The 26,402-nt window shown below is 42.1% G+C and overlaps 1 protein-coding gene across 1 annotated transcript in view; it reads right to left on the bottom strand.

The window, feature by feature from the left end:
- LOC124870637 overlaps positions 1 to 24,463 on the bottom strand; it is a 59,431-nt gene extending 34,968 nt beyond the window's left edge. Inside the window, 6 exon segments of the mRNA XM_047369454.1 lie at positions 15,271 to 15,402; positions 16,206 to 16,256; positions 16,379 to 16,550; positions 16,646 to 16,848; positions 18,656 to 19,793; positions 22,836 to 24,463. Of these exon segments, the coding sequence (XP_047225410.1) occupies positions 15,271 to 15,402; positions 16,206 to 16,256; positions 16,379 to 16,550; positions 16,646 to 16,848; positions 18,656 to 19,792 (1,695 nt within the window). The 5' untranslated portion in view covers position 19,793; positions 22,836 to 24,463.
- Between the last annotated feature and the right edge of the window lie 1,939 nt (positions 24,464 to 26,402).

Here is a 26,402-nt window from a genome sequence, read left to right as displayed (position 1 = left end):
ATTGATTTAGGCATCATATTTATGTCTTAGAAGCACACAAATAAGCGCACAGAATTCACCTCACTGCTTCTCAATCATCGCTACCCTCTCTCCAGTAACGATGACCTGCACTTTATCTCTCCAGAATAACTCAACCCAGCAGGTTTTAATTATTCAGACAGACAGCAGAGAGGAGGCAGAGCTGGGCAGCCATGCCTGTTGTTTACCCCAGGGGGAGAAACGCAACGGTGTTGCCCCCTATGCTGCCTTCTGTAGGCCCCCGCTGGGAGTCAGCCAACCATGGGAGAGAAAAAGCTCCAATATAAAACCAGTCAGCTGTGTCATAACTCTGGGGTTGCTGATCAATAGTGTATCTTCAGAAAACTGCACGTCTCTCGAATTTGACATGAAAACATCCGAGACTGACTGCCTAATGTTTCACTTCTCCAGCTTCTTAGATCTTTATTTAGGAAATACTTTATTTAGTAAAGAGAAATAGCTTCACTTTCTGATATCCTGCCCGGAAGAAGTATTGACTGTATTATCAGAACCTTATGATAAACTAAATGAACAATTGCATAACCTTTAAATCGAGAGTGAAACGGCACTTACCAGCCGGGTCACAGGTGTTGTAAACGCTGCAGTTCTAATCAGTGTCCGCTCTGACGGCGGAAACACGCCTTTACCTCGGTCCCGGCAACAGACACGTGCGGGGCCGGACTCAGACTGGTCTCCTCCCCGGAACCTGCGGGAACACAGTGCACCCTCCACCTCCCACCGGCTCTCTGACAGGCTCCTGCTCCGGCTGTATGAAAAATTCACTCAGTTTCTATGCAGATCTCTTAAGCTCCGAATGTTCAGATAACTAAACTATAAATTATTTTATTTAACTGATGTTCATTGTAATTTACTGAAGTTAGGATTACCAAAACATTTTCTATTTGCCAATAAATGAATAATGAAATAAGTTCGTTTAGATATTTTTTTCTTTAAAATGTAGATGTGTACATAGGATTAGTATGGCTTTGGGAAAGGCCAGATGATGATGCCATGGCTTTGTAAGTTTCTGATTGGTTAATACACACTACTTTAAAGCAACAGCTGAAACAGATTGCTTCAGTGTGTGACACCATGTAAAAATCAAAAGAAATCAGGCAATATATCAAGAGGACAGTTGTGAACCTCCGTAAGTCTGGATCCTCCTGGGTCTAAATTTCATAGGCCTCTTTCATCTGCTGAAATACAGGGGCTGGACAATGAAACTGAAACACCTGTCATTTTAGTGTGGGAGGTTTCATGGCTAAATTGGACCAGCCTGGTAGCCAGTCTTCATTGATTGCACATTGCACCAGTAAGAGCAGAGTGTGAATGTTCAATTAGCAGGGTAAGAGCACAGTTTTTCTCAAAATATTGAAATGCTCACAACATTATGGGTGACATACCAGAGTTCAAAAGAGGACAAATTGTTGGTGCACGTCTTGCTGACGCATCTGTGACCAAGACAGCAAGTCTTTGTGATGTATCAAGAGCCACGGTATCCAGGGTAATGTCAGCATACCACCAAGAAGGACGAACCACATCCAACAGAATTAACTGTGGACGCAAGAGGAAGCTGTCTGAAAGGGATGTTTGGGTGCTAACCCAGATTGTATCCAAAAAACATAAAACCACGGCTGCCCAAATCACGGCAGAATTAAATGTGCACCTCAACTCTCCTGTTTCCACCAGAAATGTCCGTCGGAAGCTCCACAAGGTCAATATACAAGGCCAGGCTGCTTTAGCCAAACCTTTGGTCACTCATGCCAATGCCAAACGTCGGTTTCAATGGTGCGAGGAGTGCAAATCTTGGGCTGTGGACAATGTGAAACATGTATTGTTCTCTGATGAGTCCACCTTTACTGTTTTCCCCACATCCGAGAGAGTTACGGTGTGGAGAAGCCCCAAAGAAGCGTACCACCCAGACTGTTGCATGCCCAGAGTGAAGCAAGGGGGTGGATCAGTGATGGTTTGGGCTGCCATATCATGGCATTCCCTTGGCCCAATACTTGTGGTAGATGGGCGCGTCACTGCCAAGGACTACCGAACCATTCTTGAGGACCATGTGCATCCAATGGTTCAAACATTGTATCCTGAAGGCGGTGCTGTGTATCAGGATGACAATGCACCAATACACACAGCAAGACTGGTGAAAGATTAGTTTGATGAACATGAAAGCGAAGATGAACATCTCCCATGGCCTGCACAGTCACCAGATCTAAATATTATTGAGCCACTTTGGGGTGTTTTGGAGGAGCGAGTCAGGAAACGTTTTCCTCCACCAGTATCACATAGTGACCTAGCCACTGTAGGCATATACAAGTCCTGACCACTGTGCAGGACTTGTATATGTCATTCCCAAGACGAATTGATGCTGTATTGGCCACAAAAGGAGGCCCTACACCATACTAATAAATTATTGTGGTCTAAAACCAGGTGTTTCAGTTTCATTGTCCAACCCCTGTAAATTACATGCCAGTAAAAAAAAACATGAATGTTCAGCCCTTTTAGTGTTTAAAAAGGAGACATGTATGTCCAAATTCAGGAGCTGCTTCCTTCGAAGGACCCGGTCTACGTGGGCCGAGTCCTTCGTTGACCGCTGAAACCACGGAGACCGGAAGAGAGAAGCTGCGAATTGGGACGGTCTAGCCTGACTGCCGGGAAGGCTGGCGAGGCAAGCCGACAGTTACTACGGCGGGAGCGGAAAACTCCGAAAACGTCAAGCATGTTTGAAATTAAGCGATGTCTAGATAAATCAAGCAGATATTTCATGTCTACAGTTTTATTCCCGCACTAAAAACATTGTAGAAGTTCATTTGTGTCATAGAAAGTGTAATTTTTCACAATTTAATCACATCTTTTACCGCTGTGGTCTGCCATGGATGCCCCTGCTTGACCAGTCCGCTTCGACCCGCAAAGAATCATGGGAAATGATGGACCGCGAAGGATACTCACGACCCTTCCTTCAAATTGGGCAAAAGAAGGACACATGTCGGCCGCATTTGAAAGAGTCTCGGTAGGATTCATGAATTGGGACAGCCTTTGTTGCTGCGCTGTGACAAAATTGGCCTACAAATACGGCCTTCGAAGGATCCAGCCCCTGAATTGGAAAATACAGTGTGTTTTGGTGTGAATTATACAAATAAACCACAAAAGGTGAGAGAGCTAAATACCTTTAGAAGATGCTGGCTGAAGCTGGAAAGAGGGTGTCATTAAGCGCAACATGTGTTGAAAAGCCAATCAGAGAGGACGAAGCCTTTTCTCCAGAAGCAACAGTCAGATTACAGTTTGCAAATGAAGTCAGTGACAAGTGCTTAATTTTTTGAGCCATGTCCTGTGGTTTGATGAATCTCCAGCTGAAGTTTTTGGCCATAATGACCACAGTTACATTTGGAGGAACAAGAAGTAAGCTTGCCATCCTGAGAACACCATCCCAACTGTGAAGGATGGGGTGGCAGTATACAGTCATATTCAATAAATGAGATCAGTGCTCCAATGAAGACTGTCAGATTAAGCATTTTTTGAAAATAACAACCTTTAAGCAGGTATAAAACATACATTTTTAGTTTCTGTGCAGCTAATCTCTATAATGTGTTTCATTTAATGAAATAAGTTACTGAAATAAATTAACCTTTCAACAATATTCTAATTTATCGAATCGGTCTGTATATTGCTGCAGTTCAGTAGTACTGGGAAATGGACATTTCTGAGCTCCTAGTCGTGAATTTCAACTGGATCGCTCCTCAAGTGGCACGTCTCAATTGGAAAGTGGGAGCAACCCCCCCAACTATCCTCAGTTAGAATTTCAAGAAGGCTGCTCCTTGCATCAACATTGAGTAAAACTTTCTTAGATTTACGTGTTTGGCTCCTGAGGTGTTATACTTACTATGCAGCCTTTTTGACTATCAAAGTTTATTTAACTGCCATTTCAGCATGCCCTGTGGGTTTTGGTGATGCAGTGGTGGGTTAGCATCTTCTGCATCTTGTCGCCTGTGTCAAACAGCGGGGCCCCTTTTCCCATCATGGAATGTAAATGTAGTCCTGGAAGCCCTCTCAGAGCTGGCATTTGAGCCTTTTGAGCGTATAGACTTAAGTTCTCTGTCCCTGTAAACAATCCTGCTGGTGGCCCTATCAACGGCCAGGAGGCTAAGTGACTTGCATGCTCTCTGTGCATGCTTCATGTTTGCAGTTTTCTCTGGTGGAAGGTAGTGCTACATCCAAATCCTGTTTTTCTGGATAAGGTTAATAAATCATCCTACATTTCTTTAATTTTCTTATCAATCATTTTATCATTAACTTTTATTTTATTTTTTATTATCATATTTTTAAGTAGAGTGCCTGAGGACACATTCTACCAGAGTCGTATCTACCTTGTGGTTTCTGTCGGGTACATCTGTGCAGCTGCTAGTTGCCCACAACTTTCAATAGATTCTAACGCCTGGATGCGACTGGATGCTGTCCCTGTGGATGTTGTTCTTAGTGTGGGGTCTTAGCTCGGCACCAGCCCTTTGGGGTGGGCTAGGATGGTGAATCATCATGTCTTAGTCCAGGGTGCTGTTATGCTTCGTAGCATGTGTTGGCTATATTTCCCTCAGTGAGATACGGGGTGAGGTTTAAAAGAGAACTTTTGGTTACTAGGATAACCTTGGTTCTTTGAAAACTGTGTGAGGTATCTCACCACACTGCAGGCTTGCATTGTCGCATGGAAGAAAGGCACATGAGAATGACAAGTGTAGGGTAGGGATGCTTATAAAGGGGAAACGGTGCCTCTGTGCCAAGCACAAATTGGTCTGTCATTGGCTGTGTCCAAATTCAGAGGCTACACTCTTGAAGGTTGCATTTGTAGCCCGATGACACCTTAGTGAAACAATGAAAGCTCTGCCAACTCCGAAGGCTCTTCCAAATGCGTCCACAAATGCATCCTTCTTTTCCCCAGATTTGAAGGATGGGTCTGGTATATCCCAGCCCACCCTATAACATGATTCACTACGAAACGAAGTAGTTTGCTCAAATGGAAGTGGCAATGACAAATAGAAGAATGGCAAAAACTTTGTTACATCCCTATTTCTGTACACAAAATGTACTTTTTCTATGTTTTAGGTGGAAATGTAGCTGTGTTTTTGATGTTTGTTCCTGCTGAGTTTAGTGCCAGTTCACCTTGCCGGCTGTCAGCTGATCGCATTCTCAAGGCTCGCTAAACCCGGAGAGAACATCTGACTCCTGGCATATTGTTTTCAAATTCCTGCTGGCTTTCACCATTGAGTGGAAGTTAAACACAGAGATGGCTCAGTCAGATGATATCTAATTCAATTCAAATTTCAAAATACTTTATTCATCCCAAAGGGAAATTTAATGTTGTTGTAGCACATATTATGCAGGTTTCTTCCAAGAGATGTTATACAGGTCCTTCTCAAAATATTAGCATATTGTGATAAAGTTCATTATTTTCCATAATGTCATGATGAAAATTTAACATTCATATATTTTAGATTAATTGCACACTAACTGAAATATTTCAGGTCTTTTATTGTCTTAATACGGATGATTTTGGCATACAGCTCATGAAAACCCAAAATTCCTATCTCACAAAATTAGCATATCATTAAAAGGGTCTCTAAACGAGCTATGAACCTAATCATCTGAATCAACGAGTTAACTCTAAACACCTGCAAAAGATTCCTGAGGCCTTTAAAACTCCCAGCCTGGTTCATCACTCAAAACCCCAATCATGGGTAAGACTGCCGACCTGACTGCTGTCCAGAAGGCCACTATTGACACCCTCAAGCAAGAGGGTAAGACACAGAAAGAAATTTCTGAACAAATAGGCTGTTCCCAGAGTGCTGTATCAAGGCACCTCAGTGGGAAGTCTGTGGGAAGGAAAAAGTGTGGCAGAAAACGCTGCACAACGAGAATAGGTGACCTGACCCTGAGGAAGATTGTGGAGAAGGTCCGATTCCAGACCTTGGGGGACCTGCGGAAGCAGTGGACTGAGTCTAGAGTAGAAACATCCAGAGCCACCGTGTACACTCTGGATGAACTAAAGGCCGCTATCGAAGCATCCTGGGCCTCCATAAGACCTCAGCAGTGCCACAGGCTGATTGCCTCCATGCCACGCCGCATTGAAGCAGTCATTTCTGCAAAAGGATTCCCGACCAAGTATTGAGTGCATAACTGTACATGATTATTTGAAGGTTGACGTTTTTTGTATTAAAAACACTTTTCTTTTATTGGTCGGATGAAATATGCTAATTTTGTGAGATAGGAATTTTGGGTTTTCATGAGCTGTATGCCAAAATCATCCGTATTAAGACAATAAAAGACCTGAAATATTTCAGTTAGTGTGCAATGAATTTAAAATATATGAATGTTAAATTTTCATCTTGACATTATGGAAAATAATGAACTTTATCACAATATGCTAATATTTTGAGAAGGACCTGTAGGTCCTAAGCTTCCTCAAGAAGTACAGTCTGCTCTGTCCCTTCTTGTAGACGGCTTCACAGTTGCATCTCCACTCCAGTCTGTTGTCCAGGTGAACACAGGGGTATTTATACTCCTCCACCACCTCCACCTCTTCTCCCATGATGGAAATAGTGTTTGACTTATTCCTGTTTCTCTTAAAAACTACAATCATCTCCTTTGTTTTATTCACGTTCAAGATGAGATGATTGTTTCTACACCATGCCACAAAGTGGTCCAACAGCTCCCTATACTCAGCTTCTTGTCCATCTCTGATCTACCCCACGACTGCAGAATCATCCGAGTTTCTGCAGATGACAGGAGTCGGTCTTGTACTGGAAGTCTGAGGTGTACAGGGTGAAAAGGAATGGTGAGAGTACAGTCCCCTGTGGTGCTCCTGTGCTGCTGACTACCTGGTTAGACACACAACCCTTCAGTCTCACAAACTGTGGTCTATTTGTCAGGTAGTCTTTGATCCAGGAGATTGTTGAGGCCTCCACCTGAGTCTTCTGGAGTTTCTGACAAAGCAAATCAGGTTGAATTGTGTTAAATGCACTGGAGTAAACAAAGAACATGATCCTCACAGTGCTGCTGGGTTTGTTCAGATGACAATGGGTTTGTTGAAGCAAGTATATGATGGCATCTTCAACTCCAATTCCACCACATTAAGCAAACTGAAGGGGGTCCTGATAGTTTATTGTTTGCTTATTCAGGACGGCCAACAGGAGTCTCTCTGGTACCTTCATGATGTGGGATGTCAGGGCAACAGGTCTACAGGTCCTTCTTAAAATATTAGCATATTGTGATGAAGTTCATTATTTTCCATAATATCATGATGCAAATTTAACATTCATATATTTTAGATTCATTGCACACTAACTGAAATATTTCAGGTCTTTTATTGTCTTAATACGGATGATTTTGGCATACAGCTCATGAAAACCCAAAATTCCTATCTCACAAAATTAGCATATCATTAAAAGGGTCTCTAAATGAGCTATGAACCTAATCATCTGAATCAACGAGTTAACTCAAAACACCTGCAAAAGATTCCTGGGGCCTTTAAAACTCCCAGCCTGGTTCATCACTCAAAAACCCCAATCATGGGTAAGACTGCCGACCTGACTGCTGTCCAGAAGGCCACTATTGACACCCTCAAGCAAGAGGGTAAGACACAGAAAGAAATTTCTGAACGAATAGGCTGTTCCCAGAGTGCTGTATCAAGGCACCTCAGTGGGAAGTCTGTGGGAAGGAAAAAGTGTGGCAGAAAACGGTGCACAACGAGAAGAGGTGACCAGACCCTGAGGAAGATTGTGGAGAAGGGCCGATTCCAGACCTTGGGGGACCTGCGGAAACAGTGGACTGAGTCTGGAGTAGAAACATCCAGAGCCACCGTGCACAGGCGTGTGCAGGAAATGGGCTACAGGTGCCGCATTCCCCAGGTCAAGCCGCTTTTGAAACAGAAACAGCGGCAGAAGCGCCTGACCTGGGCTACAGAGAAGCAGCACTGGACTGTTGCTCAGTGGTCCAAAGTACTTTTTTCGGATGAAAGCAAATTCTGCATGTCATTCGGAAATCAAGGTGCCAGAGTCTGGAGGAAGACTGGGGAGAAGGAAATGCCAAAATGCCAGAAGTCCAGTGTCAAGTACCCACAGTCAGTGATGGTCTGGGGTGCCGTGTCAGCTGCTGGTGTTGGTCCACTGTGTTTTATCAAGGGCAGGGTCAATGCAGCTAGCTATCAGGAGATTTTGGAGCACTTCATGCTTCCATCTGCTGAAAAGCTTTATGGAGATGAAGATTTCATTTTTCAGCACGACCTGGCACCTGCTCACAGTGCCAAAACCACTGGTAAATGGTTTACTGACCATGGTATCACTGTGCTCAATTGGCCTGCCAACTCTCCTGACCTGAACCCCATAGAGAATCTGTGGGCTATTGTGAAGAGAACGTTGAGAGACTCAAGACCCAACACTCTGGATGAGCTAAAGGCTGCTATCGAAGCATCCTGGGCCTCCATAAGACCTCAGCAGTGCCACAGGCTGATTGCCTCCATGCCACGCCGCATTGAAGCAGTCATTTCTGCAAAAGGATTCCCGACCAAGTATTGAATGCATAACTGTACATGATCATTTGAAGGTTGACGTTTTTTGTATTAAAAACACTTTTCTTTTATTGGTCGGATGAAATATGCTAATTTTGTGAGATAGGAATTTTGAGTTTTCATGAGCTGTATGCCACAATCATCCGTATTAAGACAATAAAAGACCTGAAATATTTCAGTTAGTGTGCAATGAATGTAAAATATATGAATGTTAAATTTTCATCATGACATTATGGAAAATAATGAACTTTATCACAATATGCTAATATTTTGAGAAGGACCTGCATAGTCATTGAAGAATGATAGGTGAGTTTGGGCGCTGCGCTGATGGTGTAGGGGTTGGGCGCGACCGTGTGCGGAGGCTGCTGTCCTCGAGGCGGCCGTCCCGGGTTCGAGTCCCAGACCTGGTGACATTTGCCGAGTATCTCCCCCTCTCTCTGCCCCTCTTTCCTGTCTGCCTACTGTCAAAAAAATGAAAATAAAGGCCACTAGTGCTGAAAAAAAATATATTTAAAAGAATGATAGGTGAGTTTTCTTTGGACTGAACAAGACATGATGTCTTCCACAACACTGGAACCTTCTTCTGGGCCAGGCTAAGGTTGATGAGGTGCTGCAGAATCCCATAGAACTGCTCTGCACAGGCCTTCAGGACTCTAGGGCTGACATGATCTGGACCTGCAGCCTTTCCAGTTGCCTCTTCACCTAACTTTTTGAGACACACAGGTGGAAGGGGGAGACAAAGGGAGCATTAGCATCGCCTGATTTTGGTGAAGGCATGTACATGTAAAAGCAGAAGGGTCCATGGCTGAGGTGGAAGATAAAACATTTGAGGTGTGACAGGAAAGTTATGGGTCAAAGGAGGGAGGGATGACTGTTTGGCTATGAGCAGAAGAGGAGGATGCTGAGCTTGTTTTTGTACTGAACCTACTGAAGAATGTGTTTAGTTCATTGGTTCTGTCCAGACATCCATCGGTCCGATTGTCCTTCTGCTTGAAGCCCGTGATCTTCTTCATCCCTGACCACACATCCCTTTTTCAGCTTCCTGTGACCATTTTCTCACAGTTCTCTTTAGTACAGGTTGCCTCTGAACAAGGGGCTTATATTTCGAGCAGAGAAAAACAAGATTGTGATCTGATTTGCCTAGAGGAGGTCTTGCTTTAGAGATATATGAGTCTTTGACATTTGCATAAAACAAATCAACATTTTGTTTTCTCTGGTACAGCAGCTTACAAACTGTTGAAACATTGTGTAGCAGAGAGTGAAGCGTGGTTAAAAACACCACATATTGCCACAAACACATTGGGGGTGTTGTGTCTGTAGCTTAGTAACAACTGAGCTGATGGCATCACATGCAGTGTTGGCAACATCTAAAGGTGGAATGTAAACTGTTGCCAAAACACTGGTGAACTTTCTGGGTAAATATTATGGATGGAAACTTACTGCTAACAGTTCAATATCTGGACTGCAGAGACTACACTTCACAGTAACATTTCCTGGATGGCACCATCTGTTGTTCACAAGTACTGCCAGTCCATCTCCCTTGCGTTTGCCGCTCCTATTTAAATCTCTGTCTGCTCGCATGGTCAGAAAGCCTGGCAGAGAGATGCTGGAGTCAGGGATATGATCCTGCGGCCATGTCTCAGTAAAACACATAATTCTGCATTCCCAATACTCTGGCTGGGTCATTTGTATGGGTTGGAGTTCATCTAACTTGTGTTCCAACGATCTCACATTGCCCATCATAATCGACGGAAGAGATGGTTTGAACTTCTTCCTTATCTCTCTTCTCTTTGCTCCTGCTCTGCATCCATGGCAACTCCTTTTCAACTCATCAGCTATTTGGGGTTGTAGCTGAAGTATTATTTGAGGTTTTGGGATATTAATCAGCTGCTCCCAGTTGTAAAAAACTACCCTGTTGCCCTGGTGATGCATCATAACAAATGTCCAAAAGTAAAAAAGTATCAGCAAAAATCCTTCCAGCTGCACAGCATCAGATACCAGAGTGGATAATCATCTAAGAAAATCTATTTTATCACCACAAGAGGAATTTGAGTTCTTAAAAATAATTAATCAGAATGAAAAGTAACAGAGCCGTTCCAACCTGCTGCCACCTTGAACTTTTCTATAATTCTTCGTTCTAACGGTTAGTGATTGGTTTATTTCAGTGTTTCATTCGTTACTGATCAAAGTGCCGAGTACCTAAATAAGTTGCTCTACAAAAAATTGATTTAAACTTTGTTCAGAAGGTTAATATGTTAGTGTTTAAGTTGTTATAAGTTTTACTAATAAATTAAACAAATCGTATTAGTTATTAATTAAATTTTTTTTTAAATCTATGAACATAAAAAATATTTTGAACATTCTAAATGGGTGATTAATGAACGAGAATTAAATGAAAATATAGTAAAACAAGAACATTTAAAACAAAACTGTCATGATGTGAAGTTGTGGGTAGGACCAAAGTGCAGAGGAAGGACGCCAGAGCCAGACGTATGCAGCTATGTTTGAGGTTTATTCACTTTCACTCACAGACCAGGCAGGGAAAACCAGACCAGGACCAGGACACCAGACCAGGACACCAGAAACCAGACGTAACTGTACACATGATATTGAACTCACAGGGAGCAAAGGAAACCAGGGAACATATATACAAACGGAACAGCAGAGGGGAACCAATGAACGACAAGACCAGACAATCAGGGAAAACTAGAGACAGGTGTGAGACATGCTACAGGAAACAGAAGGTAAACAACAGATCCGGCCAGGTTACATAACAAAAACAGATTCAAACACAGACATTAGCCCCTCCTTAAGGGCGGATTCCAGATGCCCACAGAGTCCATGAAACAAAATATACCCGACAAGGGTGAACGGATGGCGGGCCAGAAACAAAAAAGCACCCAAAACAGAATGGAACGGAATGAGAACCAAAGTGGAGACAGCTCCTGCCTGAGCTCCTCCGGAACAGTAACAGGAAGTGGAGGCAGCTCATCCTCGAGCTCCTCCGGAACAGGAATCAGAAGTGGAGGTAGCTCGTTCTCGAGCTCCTCCGGAACAGGAACCGGAAGTGAAGGCCGTCCGTCCCCGAACCCCTCACAGGCATAATCTCACACCCCTAATCTCACCCCCCCTCACACCTCTAATCTTTGCCATGGTGAGCTGGGAGAAGTGAGGAGGTGCACAAACAACCTAGCGATCACTTCTCCTCTTCTAAACGCACCCTCTAAACTTCTCGCTTGGTCCATTATCAGGTGGGTTCGTAGTGTCATGATGTGCAGTTTTGGGTAGGACCAAAGTGCAGAAGAAGGACGTTGGAGCCAGACTTGTGCAGGTAAGTTTGAGGTTTAATCACTCTCACTCTTGAACCAGGCAGGGAAAACAGAACCAGACCAGGACACCAGAAACCAGATGTAACATTACACATGATAACGAACCCACAGGGAACAAAGGCAACCAGGGAACATAGACACAAACGGAACAGCAGGGGGAACCAATGAACGACAAGACCAGACAATCAGGGAAAACTAGAGACAGGTGTGGGACATGCTACAGGAATCAGAAGGTAAACAAAAGATCAGACCAGGTTAAGTAACTAAAACAGACTCAAACACAGACAGATCCTGACAAAAACAGGATTATAAGACAACAGGAATGTGTGAAGGGGAAAATCTCAGCCTGGGAACACGCCTGCAATGACAATACAACTGCTGGAGTTCCTCAATGATTGAATGAACAAAAAAAAATAAATAAACTGAGTAAAGGTCTGGACTCCATTTTTATGGCTTTACAGCTCTGTGATTGACGTGGTCACAGTTTGTATTCAACAAAGGTTCCACACAGGTAAGGGTGGAAACAGGTGCTGAAGGCTATAGTTCTATTCTGAAAATACAGTAGAAATAAAACAAATTCTTGGAAAAAAACAAATAAATGATAAACAGACGGATTTATTTTATTGATGTGAGTATTTTTTTATGTGGATAAAAAACTGTAAACACACTGAACACTTACTTTCATAACACAAACAGTACAACTCATGCAAATTATGCAATGTCTTTCTGCTTTTTTGTCATGTCTGTCACAAAGAATGCAGTGTCAGTTGACCATCATAATATTTATCTATGAGACTGAGAATGGCAATTTAATTTAGGAATGATTATGGATGCAGCACAAATTCACAACAAAAGTCACTTAAAGGCACTTTACAAAACAAACCAGTCCAATTTATTTCCAGTTTTACATGCTCTAAATTCACTCAAATATAGTCTAATCCATCAATCCTCAGCACCCACTGTCCAACATGTTTCAGTTGCCTTCCTGCTGAGACCACCTGACTTAAATGAATGGGCAATTAACAGGCTTCTGGGGTACTTAATGGGATGCAGAGGAGGTAATGAAATAATTTGAGTCATGTATGTAAGAGCAGAAACATATTCAAAACATGAAGGACAGTGGGCCTTCATGTTAAGGTTAACCAAGGTTAAGAAACACTAGTGTAGGCATTACAAATCCCAAACAAGAGAACCTATACTACCTCATACCATACCTGCTAAGAGTGTCTGATTCCATGTTTTTCTACTGTGGTTGGAAGCTCTGTACTTGGAGAAAACCATGACATACACATAAAGAAATATTAATACGTCCACGCAGGAAGGCCCCAGTTGAGGTCTGACTCCATTAATGTTGTGGTGTAAGGAAACAGAGCTGTCAGTGGCAAAAGTGTGCAACCGGACAGTTTAGTCTAACACAGCAATAGATTTAAGTCCTTTTGCATACATTATCATAAATATTGAGAGACTCAGTAAGTCATAAAATGCAAATTAGTTAAAAGTAAGAAACAGGTAGATTTCATCAAAGGTTTGCTTCAATGCAGTCCACCATCCTGATCAAGCACCTGTAACAGATTCAGTTTCCATGAACCTCTTTTGGCTGGTCCCCACCACTGCAGACTTTGAAAAACCTCTATTCCATAGCCTAGTCTGTTTTACTGTTTTAACAGTTTTAGCACAAGTTTTTACCTTAATACAGGTGATATTGCTTCTTGAGGTAAAAGCTGCAATAGGAAGTTCTGACAAACCGTAGACTTCGCCTGAACATTGGAACAAGCACACCATACAGGTCCCTCTGCTGTGCTACAGCCTAGCGATCACCCACAGCTCCTCACACAGCTCCTCACCCGCAGTGGAGCCTGCCCTGAACGCAGTAAGCAGGTCCGATGACGGTGGATAAACAGCTATGGCACATTCACTAATAGGAACGAAACATTAATGATATGCTTTACATTGAATATGGCCTACACCATAATTTGACTACAAACTTATTCCACAAATCATTAGCACAGCACCATTAGCACAACTGCAGCACATCGGCAATCTTGAGCTTGAAAGATGGTAGCACTGTTCTGGGAAGGGGAGTGAGCAGCGCTGCTTAAACATTCCTCCTGGCTGTGATTGGTCGTTTCTGACCAGGAGCGGTGTATTTCTGCAAATGACAATTGGTCCACTGGGAGGACCCAGAGGAGCTTGGTTTTTTCTCAGATCATCTGTCTCATATTGTACTGTCAGGACATAGCGACAGTTTTAACAGAAAAGTAAAAAATAAACTTTTAAAAAGTTACCAACTGCAGCTTTAAAGAGTTTTGCTGAAATAAGATAATTGATTTGACAGAGTATTTCGGTAGAAATATAGCAGGCTCAATATTGATCAGGTTTGTAGAATCTGTTTGAAAGTACCTAATTTTCACCTTTATTTTATCTGGGGAACTAACTCCTGTTAGTGTATTTAATCTAATGGCAGGTTTAAAGAGGGATAGTTTATTTAGGAAAATATAGTCTCAAGAAATAAATGTACAACATAAAAAACAAATTCCAAATAGATGACAATGGAAAGATTTTAAAATCACCTGAAATAGTAATAATAATAATAATAATAATAAAACTGCTTACACTGAACTGTTGTCATACCTCAGCCCTTTTTATCTCTGAGACCACATGAATATAAGGACCGAAGGATGTTTGTAAGGGGACATGTATTGTTATTTGCAGTGAAAAACCTTATGTAAAACACATCTAGGGCCTGATCTTCAAAGATTGCAAATAGCGGGTGCTAATTTGCGTGTGCTATAAATCAATTGCACATGCAATATGTGGGCGTGTTGCTTGTGATTTTCAAAGATTGCTTGTGCAATGGATAGCAGGCAAAAAACCGGTGCAGACCACCCTGTTTAAATAAGGAAATTGCATGTACTACTGGCTGGAACTAGAGGAAGAGAAAACAGATCCTCTGCCGTGCTGCTAGAAATATGCAGGGATTGTTAAACTGCATTGCTGATTTTTTGTGCTAGGTCAGCAGATGATCAGCGAAGTTACGCTGGAATGATGTTGAATAAAGTGATGCAAGAAGTTTTACCATAGGAGAAATATCATGGCTTTTGTTTGTAATTGGCTCCAAATCAGAGCTTAGATAATCCTAAATAGAAATCCTCCATTCTCATCTATTTTAATATTTTTATTTTTGACAACCCAAATCTGTTGGCACATGTAAAGAAGATTCTCTCTCGCCTTCATCTGTCATTCTATCTAGATCAGCTTTGCTGACACAAACAGGCTTGCTTGCAGTTTTGTACATGCAGAGCTTTTGAAGATCCGGCCCCTAGAGTACAAACCAATAAGATGCAAAAGAATACAATAAATGGCAACATTTTGTAATCTTTGTCATGTTCGCTGATTGACTGCAGTTTCCTGGTCATAAACCATAATTCTGTTTTTAATGTGCCTTAATTTAGCTTTTAGGTAGTCACAGCGTTCCTTCTTCTCAAGGAAAGCAGGATCCTGTAAAAAAAAAAAAAAGAAAAAAGATCACATTTTACAGTTTGTTGCTGTAAAATTAATCTTCTCATATCTCAGTTCTACTTCCCCTTCATCACCTGATTTCTTCTGTCAATGAGTTCGGATAAAATGTCATATAATATGACATCCCGGAGGAGTTTTTTTTTTTTAACGGGGCAGTTCATCCTCTTAAGCCCATCCCCCAGTAGTGGGGGCAGAATTTAACTTTTCTTTTATTCTACTTTCTTTTCTGCAAGTTCTATTAGCTAAACATAAACATATGTGGTATCCACAGAACTAGAATCTTGGCTAAAAGCTGATATAAACCATTTCTTCAAACACCAAAAACAATTAAAACTAAAGGCAGTTCAGTCAGAAAATAAACAAACTCCACAAAATGACGTGACCGCAAAACTTGGTCTCAGCTATTCTCCACAGGCTTCTACACACAACCAGCATGTCTGCTGTAAGCAGAGAGCTCACAGATTCCAAAAAATACATGTTGTCGCAATCCACCCAGGTTCTACTCAAGCAGCAGCAAAGGAAGGCCAGAATTATCTCTCCCATTTGAAAAACATAATTATTGTTTTGATGATTATTTAGATAGATTATGTCAATTCTCAGAAAAGTCAGTTAGATTTGTGCATGTTATTTTGAGCTCAAACTTCACAATACCCCTTTGGGCTTAAGAGGTTTACCTGGGTGTAAATGCTTATACAAACAGGCAACCATTTTTTCTGTAGTTTCAGGTGGTCTCACTAAAGAGAAACAACTTCCTATTTTGTGAAGCAGCTTCTTCCACTTACTTTTTTTTTATCTTGATAGGTTTTTAAAATATTCCGAATCCTCTGCTGATCCTGTAAGGAAAACAAGAACAGGATTAGTATTGCAATCCAAACTGAATTCCTGGTTTACGCAGGATCTCAGATGTGGTTTGTACTAAAAATCGTAAACACAGAATGGAATACATCATTTCTACCTCCAAGCTCTTCCCTTTCCTGGGAAGTTGTTCCACCATAGCATCTAGCTCCCTGAACCTATTAAGGGTTGTAATGATGTCTGCGTGAAGATCCTTGTACTCCTGATACTGGTCATTGAAAACAGCTTTGTACTTTTCCCGTTCCTCTGCAGATCTGATTTCTGGATATTTACTGCAAATAAAAAATACAAATTCATTCTGTCTTCATGCTGTACACTTGATTGCTATTGATACAGAAAAATCTTTTTTGTGTAGGCCTGAACATACATTATATAGTCTGCAATGACATGCACTTTAGGTGTATAATTGGACATAGTAGATCTGTTTGGACTGACAGTTGATTTATGGACATCAGGGGAAGGTGCACGCTGATAGTTGTCATCTTTATCCTGAGACTTATCTGGTTCATCCCTAAATGATATGTGTCTTGTTCTTTGGGGATTCAGTGAAATAGACTGGTTAGACTCACCCTGCAACAAAGAGAAAAGGAGAAAAATATACATTATTCTGAAACATGAACTAACAAATTGCATGATCTAATATAAATTACAATATACAAGATTCTAAGAGATCAAAGTGTTGGACTATCAAGTTAAAAAGAAAACCTCTGCAAGAGGAGCAGAGAAACTGATGTGAAAGGGTTTTGTTTTATTTGAGATATTTAGTGGTTTACTTGACATAAACAATATCAGCTGACATGACATGACAATATCATGTGGTTGGCATGATGGGACTGTTGTAACAGAATAATATGATATAATTGTAAAATTGTAATGTTTAACGAAATGTGTATTTATATTCTAAGATATGCTTTTTATATAATTGAACAATTCGTTATGTGAGAGTATACATCAATAGGCTTGTATTGTCTGAGTTCTAGACTGTCTTCTTTAACAAATACATTATTCATAATCAATATGACTGGTTTTTGCATTAAACTTTAAAGTGTTGAGTTCTACATGATACTACCAAAAGTATTCACTCATCTGTCCTTACAAACATGTAAACTCGAGTGACGTCAAATTCTTTATCCATAGGGTGGTATTTAGCTTCTGATCTTCTGAGGAAGGTTTTCCAAAAGTTTTAGGAGAATTTATCTCCATTCTTCCAGAAACTGCTCTGTGAGGTCAGATATTGATGTTGGACAAGAATGTCAGTCCCCCCCCCCCCCCCCTTCTATCAAATGTAAAACATGACATAATGCAGTCAGGCAAGTGTCATTCTCCTAGCAGCTACCAAACCCAGACCCATTCATTGGATTACCAGCGAAAGAGGCATGACTTGTCACTCCAGAAAACAGGTTTGTACTGCTCAAGAGTGATGGCATACTTTACCCTGCATCCAGCACTTTGCTTTGGACTTGATGTTATTAGGCTTAGATGCAGCTTCTAGCCCACAGAAACCCATTCTGTGAAGCTCTTTATGCACTGTTATCGGGCTAATCTGAAGACCACATGAAGTGTGAAGTTCTGTAGTTGTTGATTCAGCTGAAAGTTGATGACCTTTGTAAACTATATGCCTCTGCACCCACTCTGTGATTTCACATGGTCTACCACCTCAGGGTAATGCCACTAATAGTTGACTGTGGAATATTTAGTAGTGAAGAAATTTCAAAACTTGGGTTATTGTGCTGGTGGCATTCTATGTTGATAGCAAGGTATTGTTCACCTCCAGCTCTTGTGAGTGACCCATTCTTTGTCAAATGTTTGCAAAAGCAGTCTATGTAGCTGCTGGATTTTATACACATGTGGTCATAGGAGAGATTGCAACACTTAAATTCAGTGATTTAGATGAGTGAGCAAACACAGTGTAATTCTGTATGTATACTTTTAACCCTGTGTTTGTTGTGGATTACAGTAAATCCACAAAAAATTTAAGCTCAAACATTAAATTCTCCTTTGCAGACATAATTCAAGATGTTTGATGTATTATCATTGCACCCTGAAAAAAGAAAGCAAAAATTCATTCTTTGAAAGCCCAAACTTAAGTTGACTTTAGCTTCCATGGATATTATTATTTGTCAGGAAAAGCTTAGATATCAAGATCAGAAAATAAAATTTATTGCTAATCATCAAGAACAGATTTGCCATAATTTCATTTTTAAAGCTGAGAATTTCTGTTACAATTGATATGAAAAAAGTGAGAAAATTATGCAAGAAATCTTCCTTCTCATACCTACATGCAAGCAAGGAAGCAAAAAAACCCCCCTCATATCAAAGCAGATGGATAGCATTTCATCCTTTGTACCTTTTATATCAAAAGGTACTGCAGGCTTACCTGTTCATTAAAGTTCTGTCTGACCTTCCGACCAGCTTCATGCTTCCACATCTTGAGACATACCAGAAAACTTCCCAGATACATGATCATGTTGATAAAGGTAAACACTGTTCCTGCCATCTGGCCTCCCTCAACTCGACACAGGTTGGCCAGAATGGGGTTAAGCCCAATTGTCATGTTGCACAGCCCCCCTCGATTCAAATCATTGATATATACGATCCCTGCTGCCATGTAAAGCAGGAACAGAGCCACGTTGATGAAAGCCTCTGTCAGGGGCCACCAGGAAGAGTCAAGGAGGATGGTGCGATAATACATAGTCATTCCTATCACTAAGAGACTCAGAGTAATGATCCAGGTGACTCCAGCAACAGCTAAAATGAAGGGAGTCATAGGTCCTCTGTAACTGTACCCAGACAGGCCAAGCCCATTGTTGTTTATTCCATTATAGAGTCCATAGGTGTTGGACCACTCACTGTCTTTTTGAATATAGGCAATGATACATGCAAATACCATGCCGCCAAACAGGAGCTGCAGCCCACCCAGAAGCCTGAGTAAACCAGGCCATGATTTCAAATAGGAGTACTTCTGCTGATAAACCTCCACCTTGGCAGCATAATACTCCACAGGGTGGATGCTGGTCAGCAGGGACTCTTCCTGTAGGCTCTGACAAAAATAATCTTGTGGGGGCATTCGTCTTGGCAAAGAGTTCTGTGACTCCTTGGAGGAGTTTCCTGATGATTCATCCCAGTTCCTGCGCTCCAGAAAGGGACTTACAGGGGGGCTCACCCTGGTCCCATTGGGAAGGATCTGGATCCCAGTTCTGGTGGTTTCACAGTCACTTTCTCCTGTGGGCTTGTGGATTATCCCGCCCAATGATTTAGGAATGAGGGATCTCAGCTTGCTTTTCATGTTCCGTTTATTGTCACTGCTCTCCTTTTCAGTATCAGATAGAGAGCTGGATGTCTGGCTGATGGACATGCTGTCTTCATCACTATCATCTGTCACATTGTTTGGTGGGGGTGTGTGAGTAACCCACACAGGCACTGCTGGATCACTGATGGAGGTCTTGTTGTGAGGGGAAGGCCTGTCTTCATCCCCATGTTCTTGTCTCTTGAATTTTGCGCTCCAGTTTTTCATACTGTGGGCACGTTTAAAATCTTTATGAGACAAGAAAAGGAACCACTGTACGACGGTTATGATTATAGAGTTCTAAAATTAGCACCAGTAAAATGGTCACATGCTTTAAGAATGTTTCTCATTTGTTAACCCGAGGAATTTGAGGCTCTGTAAAACGTACCATAAACCTTTCTGATACAGTGCCTTGCAAAAGTATTGATCCCTTTTTTAAAATTTATTAAGGTTTTATGTGATCTACCAACACAAACAGCCTTCAGCTGATCCAAAATGCTGCAGCAAGAGTTCTGATCAAATTTTAAAAGAGAGATCATATTTCTCCTATTTTAGCTTCCCTTCATTGGCTCCCTGTTAAATCCAGAATAGAATTTAAAATTCTCCTCCTCACATATAAAGCCCTTAATGATCTAGCTCCATCATACATCAGATATCTGGTTGTTCCACATGTTCCTAACAGAGCACTTTGTTCTCACACTGCAGGTTTACTGGTGGTTACTAGAGTCTCTAGAAGTAGAATGGGAGGCAGATCCTTTAGATATCAGGTTCCTCTCCTGTGGAACCAGCTCCCAGATTTAGTCCATGAGGCAGACACCTTGTCTACTTTTAAGGCTAGGCTTAAAACTTTCCTTTTTGATAAAGCTTATAGTTTGAGTGGATTAGGTTATCCTGAGCCATCTCTGTAGTTATGCTGCTATAGGCTTAGACTGCTGGAGGACATAATGACCACTTTCACTCTCTGCTACATTCTCATACTGCTCTCCGATTTTGCGTTATTTGCTGTTATTAGCTTTTAACTTTATGTTTCCTCTCTGTTTTTTCTCTTTCTAGAAGCTACATCTGACCTGACTCTGTGTTTAGCTGTGACACCTTCCTGGAGGGGGGCAACGGGCAAGCTGCTGCTGCCAACAACTTAATGCTCACCTTATACAGAGGATACACTTGGCCCTGTCCTTTAGTGTTTAACCCTGTCTCTCCTAGACATAGCTACTGGCTGAGCTTCTACTGTGACTGTATGTGCTCTCTTTCATACTCTAGACTTGGAAACTGACTCGGAGTTCATCTGCTTAGTTGTCTTTCTTTCCTAGATGAAGCATCTAAAGGAGTTACAACCATTAATGTTTTACTTTTCTTTCCCATAGAAAGTACTCGTGGATCAGTGCTTCTGTGTTCTTTTTGTGTCTCTGCTCTGCTCTCTCAAACCCCCGGTCGGTCGTGGCAGATGGCCGCTCACACAGAGCCTGGTTCTGCTGGAGGTTTCTTCCTGTTAAAAGGGAGTTTTTCCTCTTCACTGTCACTACATGCATGCTCAGTATGAGGGATTGCTGCAAAGTCAATGCAAGTGACTGTCCACTGTCTCTACATGCTCATCCAGGAGGAGTGAATGCGGCAAGTCACTGACTGGATGCAATCTGCTGGGTTTCCTTAGACAGAAAAACTTTTTAACTAATTTGAATAATAAACTGAATCTACCTTACTTGAAATCTGTATGATTCTATTGAATTGACTTTGTAAAGTGCCTTGAGACAACATGTGTGATGAATTATATTATGTGTGGCACGATATAAATAAAACTGAAATAAAAATAAATAAATAAATAAAAATACAAAGTAATGGAAAATTTTAAAGTGGAAGGTAGAAGGTGCATGATTTTAATTTTACAAAGAAACATCTTAAAGGTCAAAATGCATATGCATTCAGCTTTCGTGAATCAATACTCTATAGAGTCAACTTTCCCTGCAGCAAGTCTTTTGGGGTATGTTTCCACCAGCTTTATACATCAACAGGCAGATGTTTATGCCAATTATTCTTTGCAAATAACTCAAGCGCACTCAGACTAGATAGAGAGTCTGTGGACAGCAATTTTTCAAATATTGCCTCAGATTCTCAATTTAATTTAGGCCTGGACTTTGACTCGGCCATTCTAACTTGCTAGTATGCTTTTATCTAAACCATGCCCTTGTTGCTCTGATTGTGTGTTTGGGATCATTGTTCTGAGTTAACTGTGTACAATAATGACATGTGGCTAACTTTAAGATGACCTCTTGTGGCTTTCTCTCAAAAAATGCCTTTCTTCTTGCCTCTCTTCCATGATGGCCAGATTCATGGAGTTGTCTTGTCAAATAGTAATGATATTATAATAATCTCCCACCTGAGCTGTGGATCCTTGTACCTCCCCCAGAGTTGCCATGGGCCTTTTGACTTATTCTTTGATTAATTCTCACCTTGTTTGGTCTGTTAACCTAACTGGATAACCATGTATTGTTTGGTTTGTAGTTGTACCATACTCCATTTTTAGATGATGGATTAGAACCTAACTCTGCTTTAAACTTCTCAACTTTATCCCTGAACTGTCCGCTGTGTTCCTTGGTTTTCATGATGCTGTTTGTTCAGTAATGTTCTCTAACAAACATCTGAGGCCTTCACAGAACATTTGGATTTATACTGAGATTAAATTACAAACAGCTGGACTCTATTTATTAATAAAGTGACTCCTTAAGACAATTTGTTGCACTGGATTTTATTTAGGGATATAAGAGTAAAGGAGGACAAATACATATCCACACCACACTTTTTTCATTTTTATTTGTAAAGAATTTTGAAAAATAAATCTATCATTTTGCATCCATGTCCCAATAATGCTTTTCTTTGTGTTAGTCTATCACATAAAATTCCAATAAAATACATTGATTTTTGCAGCCATAACATAATGAAATGATGGAAAAGTTCACATGATACGAATGCTTTTACACAGCACTGTATGACCACAACAGAGCTGAGCGGTGGCAAGTGCCACAGTGTTCTTTGTAAATGGTTAACTCCAAAAGTCTGTGATTTGTAACACATGGATCGAAACAGTTCAAAATTACTTTAAACCCACTAATCACACCTAGAGAACAACATTTCAAATATGTCCTTACCTCTGCTATGTCAAATCAGAGAAGGAGCACAGCAGGCCTCCAGTACAGCTTAGACTATACAGCAGCAACTTGAGCTTAGCTGTGACTCACAGGAATACAACAAAAAGATTTAAAAAGGAACAGCTTACCTTGCCTGTTTTACTACAGCTCTCTGAACATGCAGATGATACGTGTCTACTTTTAAAGGAACAGGAGATCTTATGAAAACAGCAAAATGGCTGCCCTGTCCACCAGACCCAGTCACTTAGTTGATTCACTACAGGTTTAACCCACGAAAGGCAATGAGCCAAGGTATGTGAGGAACTGTGAGGGGAGGAAACGCTTAATCATTAAGCCTTCAACACGGTTGTGCAGCTGCCGGCTGACTCTACGTGGTTAATCTATGGGAGAGACAGACAGGCTCAAATTGTTGACATTCACAAAAAGGAAGAGATGCAGCAGGGAGCAAAACTGATGTAACCAGAAAGTGAAAGGCCTGGATGCATTTTATACAACCTGGAGACAATATTAATGCTGTTTTCCTGATAAGAAAAAGGGGGGAAAAATAATTGTCTATCTGCTTCATAGCCTACAGGGTAAATATAAAAGCCCAGGAGGTCTATTAGTACTCATAAGTATTAAAAATATCACTTTGAACTATCAACAAAAGCAACTTCTGCAGAAGATTAGGCTTTTTCTTAGAGACAAAAGTGTATACAAGATACATATTATCAGTCACATCTCATATCTCCCATCTCTGAAATACTTCTTTATCATCCTTTTATTTATGAATAATTCATTCCCATCTCAGCTGGCTTATATCATATGACACAGGAAGCTGGCTGTGTGGCACTAGAGGGCAGCAAGCTTCTGTGTTTCACAGTTTCTTTTCCACCATCTCACAGTCACTCTAGTTTGTCTATTCAATTTGACTCCTTCCTACATTCAGTATCATAGTTTTATATCTGTTGTCTTTTGGCCGTACATACTTACCTAAAAAGAAAAATGAATGCAGCAAATTTCACAAAAATATACCTTCATGGTTTTTATGAGTTTTAATGGAGTTGAGGTTTCCAATGACTAAATGGCAGCACATGATGATACAGTAACGTGTAGCCTATAAGTCTACAAAGAAAAACAAAAGCAGTAAGTTACATATCTTCAGTTTAACATAGAATATCACCCTTGTACACGTGACTGGCCCAAAGACTCATACTGCATAATCCAATGCTGATCTGTGCCAGTGATCCTTCCAAAAACAGCATGGGTTTTCATTAAGCTTGGGGCAAGGGCATCTGCAGTCCGCTCCCCACTGCCCCTCTGGAAAACTTGCATTCATGAAGATTACCATATGCATTGTCGATACAAAACAGCCAAAGTGAATAATGCAACCCACTCTCTCAAGAGAGACCCATCAGTAGCCTTGGCCCGGGGCTCACTCAACTGCTGCTCCCCTGCATGTCCTCCTCTGCTGGCAGAGGCATCTGTCCTGCTAGTACTATGAGGAACACAATACCCAAATGTAGGGCATGTAGTTTACATATAAAGCTCAGGTATAAATATATATCTTTTTGCGGGAAAAAAAATCTTGAATCTGATTCTGTATTTCAAATATTTGATTACTGACAATTAAATTCATGTTAAATATTTGGTTTGAAAAAAATACTAAATGCATCTGCGGGTTACTTTGTTATGAAATGTGAGAAACTAGAAACGTGAGATATTAAAAAAAAAAAAACAACCTCCTGGCAATTTCAGTTAATCCAGATGATTGATAAGAAAACTTGTTCTATTCACTCTTTCTCCAGGTTGTACCCCTCATTTATACCCACCTATTTGGCCCCAGACAACTTCCATTTTGTACCAGTAAAATTGCATTGGACAGGATGGTCAATGAAATGACCAACACCCATTCTTCCCATGTTTTAAAGCTGAATAATAAGCCAGCGATGGCGAAACAGCTGGTCTGTCTGTTTTCTTAAGTAAAAGAGTATAATAGGTTTGCAGCATGACCGCTGCAAACTTATTATGCTAATGTTAGCACTAAAAAAACTAGATCATAAGCTGAATGAATATCTTTTGAGCCATTGGATAAATGAAAACCTAATGAACTTAAAACAGTCCAAACTAACATGCTTACCTAGTTTTATTCCACAATACTCGTACTCGTATTTGTCGTCTTCCGCTTATCCGGGACCGGGTCGCGGGGGCAGCAGACTCAGCAGAGACGCCCAGACGTCCCTCTCTCCAGACACCTCCTCCAGCTCCTCCAGGGGGAGCCCGAGGCGTTCCCAAGCCAGCCAAGAGACATAGTCCCTCCAGCGTGTCCTGGGCCGTCCCCTGGGCATCTTCCCGGTGGGACGTGCCTGGAACACCTCCCAAGGAAGGTGTCCAGGAGGCATCCGGTATAGATGCCCGAGCCACCTCAACTGGCTCCTCTCGATGTGGAGGAGCAGCGGCTCTACTCCGAGCCCCTCCCGGATGGCCGAGCTCCTCACCCTATCTCTAAGGGAGTGCCCGGCCACCCTACGGAGGAAGCTCATTTCAGCCGCTTGTATCCTGGATCTCGTTCTTTCGGTCATGACCCAAAGTTCATGGCCATAGGTGAGTGTAGGAACATAGACTGACTGGTAAATTGAGAGCTTTGCTTTTCGACTCAGCTCTCTCTTCACCACAACGGACCGGCACAGTGCCCCCATTACTGTGGCAGCCGCACCGATCCGTCTGTCGATCTCCCGCTCCATTCTTCCCTCACTCGTGAACAAGACCCCGAGATACTTAAACTCCTCCACTTGAGGCAGGAACTCCCCTCCAACCTGAAGAGGACAAGCCACCCTTTTCCGGTCGAGTACCATGGCCTTGGACTTGGAGGAGCTGATCCTCATCCCAGCCGCTTCACACTCGGCTGCGAACCGCCACAGCGCATGCTGTAGGTCTTGGCTAGAGGGGGCCAGCAGGACCACGTCATCCGCAAAAAGAAGAGACGAAATCCACTGGTCCCCAAACCAGACCCCTCCGGCCCTTGGCTGCGTCTAGAAATCCTGTCCATAAAAGTTATGAACAGGACCGGTGACAAAGGGCAGCCCTGCTGGAGTCCAACATGCACCGGGAACAGGTCCGACTTAGTGCCGGCAATGCGGACCAAACTCCTGCTCCGCTCGTACAGGGACCGGATGGCCCCTAATAAAGGGCCCCCGATTCCATACTCCTGGAGCACCCTCCACGAGAGACACAGTCGGATGCCTTCTCCAGGTCCACAAAACACATGTGAACCGGTTGGGCAAACTCCCATGAACCCTCGAGCACCCTGTAGAGGGTATAGAGCTGGTCCAGTGTTCCACGGCCGGGACGCAAACCACACTGCTCCTCCTGAAGCTGAGGTTCGACTATCGGTCGGACTCTCCTCTCCAATACCTTGGCGTAGGCCTTACCAGGGAAGCTGAGGAGTGTGATCCCCCTGTAGTTGGAACACACCCTCCAGTCTCCCTTCAGCCAGTCCAGAGGTACTGTCCCCAACCGCCACGCAATGTTGAAGAGGCGTGTCAACCATGACAGCCCTACAACATCCAGAGACTTGAGGTACTCAGGGCGGATCTCATCCACCTGCGAAGCCTTGCCACCTCGGTGACTTCAGCCTGGGTGATGAAAGAGTCCAACCCCGAGTCCCCAGCCTCTGTTTCCACCACGGAATGCGTAATGGAAGGATTGAGGAGATC

The sequence above is a fragment of the Girardinichthys multiradiatus genome, chromosome 6 (assembly GCF_021462225.1).
Source record: "Girardinichthys multiradiatus isolate DD_20200921_A chromosome 6, DD_fGirMul_XY1, whole genome shotgun sequence".
NCBI lineage: Eukaryota > Metazoa > Chordata > Actinopteri > Cyprinodontiformes > Goodeidae > Girardinichthys > Girardinichthys multiradiatus.
The sequence above is the reverse complement of the archived record's forward strand: the minus strand, read 5'-3'. Positions and strand labels throughout refer to the sequence as shown.